This window comes from Acanthochromis polyacanthus, chromosome 11 (assembly GCF_021347895.1).
Source record: "Acanthochromis polyacanthus isolate Apoly-LR-REF ecotype Palm Island chromosome 11, KAUST_Apoly_ChrSc, whole genome shotgun sequence".
Classification (NCBI taxonomy): domain Eukaryota; kingdom Metazoa; phylum Chordata; class Actinopteri; family Pomacentridae; genus Acanthochromis; species Acanthochromis polyacanthus.
In genome coordinates this window covers 5,659,458-5,672,662 of record NC_067123.1, presented here as the reverse complement: position 1 = coordinate 5,672,662, position 13,205 = coordinate 5,659,458, and the positions used below count along the sequence as shown (strand labels likewise).

Here is a 13,205-nt window from a genome sequence, read left to right as displayed (position 1 = left end):
CATAATTGTTCCTATTCCAGATACACTTGTGATTTTGCACCTACATAGACTAACTTCGACATTTAACAAAACTATTATCATCAAGAAGGAAGAAAAGTGGGTATTTATTTCCATTTATCAGTGCGACAAAACAAGTTTGTTTGATACGAGTAGTTTTAGATCTATAGTGGATAAATAAAGGAAGCAAAGTGTTGCAACAGGACACTTTTCGTTTCATCAGTGTTTAATACATTTCATTAAAGTGTTTATTATAATTATGCAGTGTGTATTTTTATGGTGATATTTTATAGGCGTTTAGGATGGAAACCCTGTAATTCAATGATTTTACAGACTAATAAATTGAACCTTTTACACCACATCTCCATATTAAAAATGACTTCCACATCCGGTTGTGTTGACTGGACGTTTTTCTTCTATTGCAATTATCCCTCCTAAGAAATGCCCATGAAAATGCTCAAATTATGCATCATTATATTTTGATTTTTTTAATGGAGTTCAGCCCCTTTGCAGTGAAATCATCTTTTTTGTCTCAGCGTGTGTCTGACTCATCTTATTTCCTGATATAACACCTTTAAAAACCTTTATTAAAATGTGGATTTTAATTAACCACTACCACCTTTTTACACACTATAGCAGCTTTTCTACTTCTGGAACTTAATGACCCCCACCCATGAAGCTTCCAATAACCTGAACTTAAAACAAGGCGGTTTTGCTTTTGGACAGTATTTTACAAACCAGGAAGGAGAAAAGACATCAGCTTTCAGGAAGAAATCAGTAAAATGGACAGAATTTTTAAGGCGTACATCAAAAATAAATACAATCTTTACTGTTTTTCATGATAAAAGCTAAAAAACGGAAATGAAAAGGGTACAGCTCTGGTGTTATGTTTGTTTTAGTTAACTTTAGTCTGACTGGTTGGTTGATATACTCCTATCTGAACCAGTTGTCATTGGTTAAAGAGTCACTTTGCGTTTCTTAAAGCTGCTGTCCGGAGTTTCCGTTTGTTTTCAATTTATATCATTTTTTAACAAAGCTTAAATGTGTTAGTCTAGTTCGATACTATAATATAAAGTTAGTATAACATGATATGAAAATTTATTCCTGAGCTCCGCCTTCCTCTCATAAACCCCCATGTTATTCCAAAAAGCGCCGGTCGCTGCCGACCAATCAAGCTCGAGCTTCAGCTTTGTCATGCTGTCAATCAACGGTTACGCGCACAGCAAGCAAGCCCATGCAGAGGTGGGCGAGCTACGCACTACACAACCGCGCGCACATTTGTTTTGCTTGTGGAGGAGAGAGCATCAGGGCTCAGCAACTTCCAGAAAAGTTACCAATCCCACGGCTTGTCAGGCCAAGAGACTGCAGGACGTTTTTTGGCTCGGGGTGCTCGCGTCGCTCCCCGACCACGGCCTCCATAGCCCGCCTGACGGCTTCGTTTAGATGCCCGACCTCTGGAGGAAGATGTTGGGGCGTCTGGGACATACTCTTTGTCAGAGGAGTCATGCAATTCTGAACTCTAGATAGAAATAAATAAACAGTGTAACACATATACACGCGTAAATGCACTAAGTTTGATAAACAACGTCATCGAGAGGGATACACGAGTGTAATCACATATTGAAACTTTACTCGTTCGTCCTAGCAGATTCATGTTATTTTGGTATTAGGACAAGTTAGACTCAATACAGCATTCTAACGTAATTCCTATATTATTTACTAAATGTACTAAATGTAGAAGAGTGGAAAACAGCAAAACAGGCGAGATGCTGCAGCACTCCGGGCACTCCTCTCAGGTACTGCGCGCGTGCACAAATAAAGGGGCGAAATCAGAGGGAGGGACCAACAGTGTTTTGGGAGACGCTGCGATTCAAACTCCGGACAGCAGCTTTAAGCTTCCTGGCAGTAGGGGGAACAAACTACCAGTAAACACCTCCATGTTTTCACAGCTTACAACTCGCCCACTCGTCTGCAGGTCGATTGGTTGGTTGATTTGATCTCATCTGAACTCTCATTGGACTGGCAGTTATTTTCATCAGGAGAGAAGTTTTACATCAACAGTTTTCCATGATTAATCAATTGTTATTGGCAGTAGGAGGAACTGACCACCTGTAAACACAACTTCTAACTAACCAAAACTCATACAGACTGCTAGATATAACTTCAATTTAATGTTTACTGAACGTTTATTGAGAGTCAGCTCCAAACTAACCAACATCACGACAAAGAAGTCAACGGTGTGGTTGAATTTGTCCAAGAAGTCAAGTTTAAACTTTACAAACAACAGTTTTTACTGTATATCGGAATCCCACAACCAACTCAGCAGATCATCTAAAAGCAACAGCTAACTTTTCTGCATTTTATTCCTTAAAAAGTGTCATGTGCATGTATTTTCAAAAATGAATACATGCAGCTGATTTTATCATTTCAGTCATTTCAGTCAAACAATAAATATGCAGATTTAAATGATTTACAAAGCTTCAAATACTGGATTTTTTATGCTTGTTTTGACTGTTTTTAGCCTAATTCAGTTTTATGTGGCACATCTAGTTAATTTTCGAGAAAACAAACAATCAAACAATAATTTTCTTAGGCTGAGACACATCTGTTTGACAGCTGCTTGGGGGCAAATATCCCCCCAAATAACCCCCAAATACCTGGAACTTGATTTAGCACCAACCTACTACTACTGAGGATACTAAGAATTTAACTCCTGACACAAACTGGGGGAGGAGAGAGAAAACAAGAAACCAAGGAAAACGAGTTCAGCTGCAGGTCGGTTGATTCCAGCAGTGGAAAGACGTTTGTTCTTACACGACCGTCAATTTTACTCATGTAGAGCAACTTTAACTAATGTAGAGCAACTTTAAACAAGACGACATGGTCATCAATATCCCCCGCCACATGTGATGTCTATGAGTCTATATCCAAAATAGTGATCAAGGGCCATAACTCTGTTAAATATTATCACACAGGTCTCATTTTCGAACTTTATCAAGGTGTCCATGGTGTGAAGCTACACCGTAAATTTCGTAATTCTAGCTGGAATAGTTTCCGAGAAAAGCTGTCCCCTTCATGTCGGGCGGACGGACGGACGGAGGCCAAACCTATATCCCCCTTTTCCACTTCGTGGAGGCGGGGGATAATGACATAGAGAAACGCTGACTAATGTAGAGCAGTTTTAAAAAATATGGCGCAACTTTACTTAAGAAATAGCAACTTTTACTAATGCTTCAAACAAGACGACATGGTCATCAATATCCCCCGCCACATGTGATGTCTATGAGTCTATATCCAAAATAGTGATCAAGGGCCATAACTCTGTTAAATATTATTGCACAGGTCTCATTTTCGAACTTGATCAAGGTGTCCATGGTGTGAAGCTACACACTAAATTTCGCAATCCTAGCTGTAATAGTTTCCGAGAAAAGCTGTCCCCTTCATCTCGGACGCATGGACGGACGGACGGACAGACAGATGGACGGACGGACAGATGGACGGACGGACGGAGGCCAAACCTATATCCCCCTTTTCCACTTCGTGGAGGCGGGGGATAATAATATCAGCTTCACCTAATACAGAGTGACTTTAACTTACATACACTACCGTTCAAAAGTTTGGGATCACTTAGAAATGTCCTCTATTTTTGAAAGAAAAGCAATTTTTTTGCAATGAAGATAACATTAAATGACTGATAAATCCAGTGTAGACATTGTTAATGTGGTAAATGACTATTGTAGCTGTAAACGGCTTGTTTTTAATGGAATATCTCCATAGGGGTACAGAGGAACATTTCCAGCAACCATCACTCCTGTCTTCTAATGCTACATTGTGTTAGCTAATGGTGTTGAAAGGCTCATTGATGATTAGAAAACCTTTGTGCAGTTATGTTAGCACATGGATGAAAGTGTGAGTTTTCATGGAGAACATGGAATTGTCTGGGTGACCACAAACTTTTGAACACTAGTGTTCCTCTGTTATGCTGCGCAAGTCCAGTTTTAAAAGACAGATCACCCACTTTCCTTAACGTGGCTGCTTAACGTGTTCTGGAGGTCAGAGGCTGAGGTAAAAGCAGGTCACATGACCCGGGTTCTGACCCCAGCAGCTGGTCCACTTCATCTCCTTAATGACGCTCATCACAAAACAAACTGCAGCCGAACGGAGGTACAGCGAGCCACGTGTACGAGGACAGCGAGGAGGGAAATAAAAGGACGGGGAAAGAACAAAGAAGTGGAAGGGAGAGAGAGCTCCACTGACAGCCACCTCTCATGGTCTCCGAGAGAAAATTAAATATTGATCAATCCGAATGGCGAGAGACAATGGAGAGAGGAGAGACAGAGCCGGGATATAAATAAATACATACATCAACTGATCGGGAGGACAGACGGGCAAAATGGAAACCTGAGATTTATCTTTTCGCCACTTCTTTTTTTTTTTAATCTCCGTTTTGATTGCTGGGGGGGTTCAACAGAAAGCATGCACAAAAGGCTTTTTTACTTCACATGTCAGAGGTGATAAACATGCCAACGGTGTCCAAGTGGGAAGATTAACTCTCCTCCCAGATACATCAAACCAGCCTTAAACAAATACCCACTGTAGCTTCCCTTGATAAAATTTCCTCCCAGTATTTAACTATCACCATCATTCTCCTCTGATTTCTCCACAGATAAATCCAGCAGCATAATTAGAAAGCCTTTTATATACAAGTATACATATATATTGCTCCTGACAGAACCCTTAGTCATAAAAGCTGCAGCTCTTGAGTTACATGGAGGAGGAAGGTAAAGCCGAGGAGATGCCTTTGGGGGAATCTCGCTGCATTCTTCACGGCAGTAAATTCCCAGGAAGCAAATACAGACAATTAAAAAGCTTAACCTCTGCAGCGGGAGCACGACCTCTGACTTTCTGCCCGTGAAATGACTATTATGACAAACCGGGGTTATTTAGGATGGCTAATAAACGTTAAGACACAGCAGAGAGGCTCAGAGAGGGTTCACACCAGATCATTTAGTGTTTCTGCTGCCATTTGGGCGAAAGATGGAAGAAAAAGCAGATCAGCAAACTGAGCTGAAGGATTTTAAACGTCAGCTAACGTGCAAAAAGGTAAATCTCTCTTCAAGCATGTTTACATAAGCATGCAAATATTTAACCCTCTGAACCCCGAAACCCTCCAGCGGGTTAGAAAGGCATGTTGTCTTTACAATAAACCGACAAAAATGCACCATTTATCAAAGTCAAAAACCGCAATAAAAGAAAGAAATGCCAAATTCACAACCTTCAGATGGTCGATGAATGTAAAAAAATCTAGATCGAAAACTAAATCTTTATGTTTATGTTACATGTTTGCTTAAAATGTACCAAAAATAAACCGATGTACTAATCAGATTCTGTAAAATATAAAAAAATTCTGCTGTTTGCAATCAGGAGGCCATGAGAGCTGTAACCAACAGACTTCCAAAAATCCTGTGACTTTTTGGCCAAACTGTCTAAAACGGAAACAAATTGGAGAGATAAGCAAAATAAAACACACTTTACCAATAAAATAAAAGCAGCATGGGTAAAAAATGGAATATAGAGGAGCAAGTTGTTAGAAGAAACATTCAGCATAGTGAAACATCTTTCTGCAGCTCAGTTGCAGAGGAGAGAATCACAGAATTCGTAGAAGTTGTAAAAATGTAGCAGTAATGTAGCAAAATATCTCTTATATGTCGAGCTACATGACTTTCTCTGTGTTGGTAACACATGTGAACATTTAGGAAAATCTTGTACACGTTAATGACAGTTTTTCCTCCAATTTCTCCAAAAAAAGCAAAAAAATAAAGAAAGAAATTCCACCCGTTTAACCCTTTGAGGCCTGAATTTATTTACAACTATATTAAAAACGACTTATTTTGTGTTTTTGCTTTCCAGATGATGCTAAATTAAGGTCAGATTGTTAATTTATCTGCAGCACATAGAATAGATAAGTAATAATAATAACAGATATATCATAGTTTAAGTCCCACTTTGACCGTTCTAGGAGAAACCAGTGCTTGCAAAAGGTTCTGAGGTTCGTACTGAATGTGCACAAACCAGCATTGGGGGAATGGACACGCTGTCTGCAGTCTGAATGAAGCCACAGTTGTGCTGTTTCCATAGAGGTGCAGGACTTTAAATTGTAGTGAAAAATGAGCTCATAGTGAACAACAAAAAAAGAGAGAATCGTAATAAATGCTCAGACACTTCTTGGTATTTAGAGGGTAAAATGATTAATCAATTATTTGTAAAATAACCAAATAACATGACTTTATCTGCAGGAAAATATTGGGAATAATATTAAACCTTAATGTGGGCTTTTCAATAAGTAATAACTGTGACAGGAGCAAACAGACGCCCAGAAAAAGCTAGAAATTGTTAATAAAAAGTGTTAAAAGACATGTTTAGTTGACTGCAAAACACATTTGATTATTACTGATGCAGTCAAAGTCTAAACAAGCATCACCAGTTCTTTAAAATCAGTGCATTTATCTTTTGAATTCTGCTTCCTGTGAACCCAAACTTGCAGAGATCTTCCCTGTTCCATGTTTACCTCGTCTGGGCTGGAGGCCTGGTACGTTCGGTTATCGTCGCTGAAGTCCTGGTCGGCCTCTGCAGACTCCGTCTCTCCGTTGACGCCGCCGTGGGACTCGTAGACCGGCGTGACGTTGTGGCACAAGGCGATGGCCTTCACCGCCTCGTGGATGCGGCTGCTGACGCTCTTACGGACCTTCGGGGCTGAAGTCTGGGTTTTCCGTGATGGCGTGGCGCCGCTGGTGCTGCCGGCAGACGGCTGGGACGTCACCTGGAACAGAAGCAAAGCCTGATAAAGCCTCTGCGACTTAAAAAACCCCACATTAGGCACATTTTTGAGATTATAATTGTATTTTAGGGAGCTACTAAAATGCTTTCATGCTTTAATGTTTACAAAAACACACATTATTTTCCCCCTGCCTCCTAAAAAGTCCATTCTGACCAGAGGAGGCAATGTTTGTTTCACACATTTAAAAAGAAAAAAAAAAAAGAAAAAGATATGAGAATCTTGCAGCAAAGGTACCAAAATCCATTTAAAATTGATTGAATGCTGTAATATTCAAACACTGTTAATAAAAAAAGGTGAAAACAGCTGCTAAAACCTGTAAAACTGATTCTTAAATAGGACATTACATACAGGTTTGGTCTGTTTTTTGTTTTGTTTCTTTACAGGAAACATTTGAATATTTTTTTCTTTGATTTTACATGCAATTATCTGAAATTTAACTTAACAGAAAATCTGTAAAATAACATATTATTTTTATATTTTATATATTATTATATTTAGTACTTCTTTCTGTGTATAGTTTAGGCCTGCTTTTTTTGATTGCTTCATTATTTTTTTACAGAAAACATGAAGATTAATATTTCTTTTTAGATTTTACTGGATATTATTATTATATAATTTAAGAAAACAGGAAAAAGCTGTAAAATACGGCTTGCTTTTTTTCTAACCGTTACGCAACTCCAGACGTACATCATTTCCTTTTCCAAAAAAATGTAAAAAAAATAAATAAAAAAAAAGTGGCAAATATCTGCAAAATAATGAAGCTTGTTGATTTAAAATAGTAAAATAGTGTCATTTCCAGTCACACATTGTAAAAGACCAATAGTTAATTTTTCTTTACCATAAACAAATAATTAATTTATTAGTTATTATATGTAATTTGACAAAACAGGAGAAATCTATACTAATTATTACTAATGACTACTAATGATTGAGTCTAATTCTCATTGTTCAGGAGGGTTGTGTAGCAAATCTGCAAGCAACAATTATTGTTGATAAACTGTGAACATTTCCAACACCACATTCTATTTTAACATCATGTATTTAGAGAAGCTGACAAAAGCAGACTCAGTTTGTATCATTCTGAATCTAAAAACCTCTTCAGGGCTGTAAACTGTAACTTAATCAGTTAAATCTGCTCCAGACACTTGGAGTCGGTTCTCCATGACGCCTCCTTTCAGGCTGAATGACGGCGCAGAGGAGAAGTGTTATATCACCGTCTTTATCGTGATTTATCCGCTCTGAGGGTCTTTTATGGTTTGTGCTGTTTTGACACCAGCTATCAGTTTAACGGCGAGCAGGCCGACGCTGCCAGCTGTTTGACAGGGGCGTCCTGCTCCACTGAAGCGGTGGATTTTGGCTGATTATTAACGTCGAGCGCTGCCAGACGTTAGTACAGTAGAGCAGCACGACGACAACCTTCATCCAGAGCGAGTGAAAGATCTATAGACAGAGATCATTAGGTCACTCTGTCAGACACACTCAGTGTCCGAGTCGCTTTGAAAGGATGTTCCTGAATAAAAACAACACAGACACTTTAACTTTTACTGCAAAGGTCAGTCTGTTTATGCATATGTAGAATTATGTGCATGGAAAATGACTACCAGGTTGTGCATTTCCAGTTAACTCTATGGACCCCAAAAAGGCAGTTATGTTGACATACTGTCAACTTTCCAACAGCCCTGGAAATAATCATGTGTTCAAATTAATTAACAAGTTAAGAATTTTACTCTACGTGTACGAATTAACAACAAAAAACAAAAAGAAATTGGCGCTACTAAGAAGCAACGAGCTGCTAAGTTTTGACCGATAGTCACAAGACACAAATTCAGACTTTTTGGATGAACTGCAGGCAGTGTTTACACAAGTTTACACAATTAACAGACATTAATGATTAATTAACCACATTAACAATGTCTAGACTGAGTTTCTGATTAATTCAATGATATCTTCACTGGGAAAAAAACGCTTTTCTTTCAAAAACAAGGACATTTTTGAGTGCCCCAAACTTTTGAATGATAGTTTACATTACAAATCAAGTCCAAATGGCAAGTTGTTGGAGATCCATTCAGCACGGTGAAACATCTTTCTACAGCTGATGAGCAGAGACTCAACACTGGACTAAAACTCAGCCAAAATGGCCCAAATTGTCTGTAATAACTTAAAAATAGTCATTTTGAACACATTTGGAGTGATTTTAAACTAGTTTCAAGTAATTCTGGACACCTTTCTGGTAATTTTGCACAATTTTAGACTCAGAGGAAAATCCAAAACACTGGATGAACAAAATAAATGCAGCATGGCTCAGAATCAGCGAACAGAGGAGCAGGTTGTTGGAGGTACATTCAGCATGGTGGAACATCTTTCTACTGATGATGAGCAGAGACTCAACACTGGACTAAAACTCAGCCAAAATGGCCCAAATTCTCCAAAATAACTTAAAAATGATCAATTTGAACACATTTTGAGTGGTTTTGAACCAGTTTCAGGTCTTTTTTAGACAGTTTTTGAGGTGTTGTGGATGACTGCTGAGCCAGTTTGGACACGTTTTGTGTTAGTTTGGACAAATTTCTAATAATTTTGGACATTTTTAGACTCATAACTCGACTATAACTTGTTCATAATGACCCAAAATGTTTGGAAAAACTTAAAAATGGTCATTTTGAACAAATTTGTAGTAACTTTGACAGGACATTCTGTATAATGCTAGACTCAGAAGAATTTCTTTGGACTGGTTTATGTTTGGTTTCAGTCTTGGTTCTTGTGTTTTGCTGATTTAAATAAAGTAAAACTGTGTCATTTTTTCTGTGACTTTACCAGATAGAACAGAATAGAATGACTTTATTGATCCCCAAAGGGAAATTCAACATGGATTAAAAAGATATGTGTATCTAGTACATCTTAACTTGCATTAATCAAAGAAATGCAACTTTTTCCTATATTTTGATGAAAAAGGCCACTATAATCGTGTCAAATTGCAGAAAAGACAAGTCTGAGTCCTCTCTGCTTCTAGTCCTGGTTGTTCTGTTTCCACAGAGGTGCAGGACTTTATATTACAAAGAAAAACGAGCAAACAGTGAAGAAAAATGAGACACCCAGAACCTGCCTCCGATTCAGAGTTAAATGACTACTCTGCACCTAACAGATCACTCAGTATGCTTGTGTCTGTAGACAAATGTTAAGATTAATAAAAATGTTTTCAGCATTGCTCTGGAAGTAACTGCAGACGTCTGATTTTACACACCGCAGCAACGGAACGGTTTGAATATCGCCGCTCCGCTCCGCTCGTCGCTAAAAAGACGAGTCATTTTTCATTATCTGAGATTACACATAAGGGCGTGGGGCAGATGGTCTCGGCCTCGACCAGCTGTCGGAGCTGGCTGAGAGCGAAACAATATCATTCTGTCAGGATCTGCAGCCAGATCTGAGCCACCCAGCGAGGAAAACACTCGCTTACAGTACGGGGAGTCTCCCAGGGCCGTGATGAATGAACAATACGGGCTGCTTTCCTGGAAAACCTTGCCTTAGCTAAATGTAAAAAATTGATTAAACCGATCCGCGGGAGAGGCGGGAATAAACGGGAAACGCCCCCCCGAGTGAAATATGGTGCGTATTTGTATTTCAGCGCATCTGTTCCCAGGACAAATTCTCATCATGTAAGTGAGAAACTGTGTCCAGCGTTTATCTCATTTTAGGGAAGTTTGTTAAAAAAAAAACAGGAACACTGCAGATTTTTGTTTCTATGAGGCTATGGAGTGCAGTTAAGAATGATATAGGAAGATCTGATCAGTCCAAATGTTTTTATTTTTAGTATTTTTTTGTTAAAACGCCTATAAATTTGGTCTTCCAGGTAACTACAGGGTGCTCACCTGGGCGTACGACTGGATTATGTGGCTCTGGATCTCGTCCATGGTGTCCGTCCCGTAAGAAACCGTCCCCAGGTGCAGCCGCTTGAAGATCATCTCGTTTTGCGTCAGAGTTCCTGCAGTTCAGAAGAGCATTTTTAGACTTCATAAACCACACAAAACTCACAAAAGCATCATTACGCACTTTATGTGCAATATTTAAAGAAGAAAAATACAAAAAAAATGGAAATCAACCACCAGTTAACAAAATAATAATAAAACTGCATCAAGAAAATGTCTTAGATTAATTATGTTGTAAAAAATAAGTGGAACATTTCAATTTTCTTGTGCAATAATTACAATTAATGTGTAATATTTGAATTTAATGTTTTATTTTATTTTTATTTTACCAGGTATGTTAGCTGAGAACTAGCTCTCATTTTCAATAATGACCGTGTTCAATATTTTACTTTTTTGTGCAATATTTACTTTCTATGTGCTATACTGCAATTTAATGTGCAATATTTAAAAAAGAAAAAAAAATGTAAATCAACCACCAACTAACGAATATATTCTGAAATTATACAAAAATGATTCCTAAAGGACTTAACAAGACAGAAAGTTGTCTAAGGCGACCCAAAATGGCTCAAAAATGGTTGAGAGTTATAAAAAAAAGCTGTCCAACACTGTATAAAAACTATCCTAAAGTACTTGTTGAAAGTAATTATTGAAAACTACGCAAAAAAATGTCCTAAATGGCAGAAAAGTATTCTGAAATTATACAAAAATGATTCCTAAAGGACTCAATAAGTGGAATAAATGACAGAAACCTGTCCAAAACGACTAAAAAATGTTCAGAATAACACAAAAGTCACCCAATATTACTGAAGATTTGCTGAAAATGACTCAAAAAATGCTCAAAATCACAAAAAAAATTCAAAACTACACAAAAATTGTCCACTGCCGAATAAAAATTATTCGAAATTTTCCAAAATTACTCATAAATGTTCAAACTTCCTAACTTATTTCCTCATTTAGGTTTAGTTTTTTGTTGTTTTTGTGTACTTTCAAGCATTTAAATAAAAAACTGTGAGCTCATTCAGAGAGTGTTGAAGAAAATAACATGAAAACACATATTTGAAAAAAAGAAGTCATTCACAGACATTAAGGGTCTGAAAGCCAACACTTGTCCTCAGAGGAGTGATGCATCATGGGACCTGCAGAGCTTCTCACTGACTTAATCTCATTACCGTTATGGACCGCATGTCCTCCTGACTAACAGACGAGACACAACGCTGCACGCAGACACACTGAGCGAGCGTTCAGACACTAAAAGAAGGAGAAAACCCCCGGCTGCCGTTTTTAATGGAGGCTGACGGAGCGTAAAGCTGATTAGAGGTCAGAAACATCAGAGCCGCGAGGTTAACCGGCTCTAATGGATCGATCGGCTGCTCTTAACTACCAACCTGGATGAATCGGCTCCAGAGCTAATCTATTCCCACCTAGATCTGGAGTTCATCACTCTGACACTCTGTGCAGCATTAGCAAAGAGCAGCGATTAGTTTCAGCCAATCAGGACGCGATAATCATGAAACGAGGAGAGTTGAAGGATGCCTGAACAGCAGCTGGAACGCCTGGACATGTCAAAGAGCGCTTAGTTTCGCTTTAGCGGAAGAAAAAAATAGAAAATCAACCCTGAAGAATGGAGTAACATATGTAAGAAACCATCTAAACTTGAAGAAGTATTAAGGGCATTTCCAGAAATAGAGACAAAAAAAGGGGTTGTTTCTAAGCTTTACAAGGCATTGCAAAGTGAATCTGAAGTTAACAACTTGAATGTTAAGGAGAAATGGGAACTGGAAGCGAATATTATCATAACGGATGAACAGTGGGAGGACTCTTTTTAAGGAGGGCCATAAATGAACAAATAGCCCAATGTGGAGGGAGTTTGACTGGAAAGTAAAAACGCGTTATTTTAACACTCCATTCATTACCTCTAAATTCAGCAATACGTCTGAGCTGTGCTGGAGAGGTTGTGGAAAAGTTGGGGATTTCACACATATATTCTGGGATTGTCCCAAAATCATTCATTTTTGGAAAAATATTCAAAATGAAATTAATATAATTTTGGCCATTAATTTTAATTTGGATCATTCACTTTTTTTTTTACTAGGTATAGCACCTGAAGCATTTATCAACAAATACTTAATTTACTTGTTGAGAATTTTGCTTTTAATTGCAAAAAAAAAAAAAAAAAAAAACAATAACAGCATCCTGGCTGAAGCCACAGCCTCCTAGCATAACGGAATGGAGAGAAAGACTGAGGAATGTTTTGATTATGGAGAAAATTACAGCAAGGTTACAGGGGAAAAGTGAAAGATTTTATGACAAACGGTCTTCAGTAATTCAAACAATGCATGGACTCTAGGTACCTCTGTATGTATTTATTTATTTATCTTTTTTTTTTTGTTACTTACTGGTATTAGTTTTAAATACACTTGTTTAGATCAGGATGACCACAGAGGTCC

General features: G+C 38.1%; 1 protein-coding gene across 2 annotated transcripts in view; it reads right to left on the bottom strand.

Moving 5' to 3' along the window:
* Positions 1–13,205, bottom strand: part of atp9b (ATPase phospholipid transporting 9B) — an 88,593-nt gene that overhangs the window by 25,349 nt on the left and 50,039 nt on the right. For both annotated transcript variants that reach the window (XM_022207842.2, XM_022207844.2), the window contains exons 14-15: positions 10,702–10,814; positions 6,566–6,817 (exon numbers count right to left, since the gene is read on the bottom strand). In XM_022207842.2, the coding sequence (XP_022063534.2) occupies positions 6,566–6,817; positions 10,702–10,814 (365 nt within the window). The remainder of the gene's footprint in view (positions 1–6,565; positions 6,818–10,701; positions 10,815–13,205) is intronic.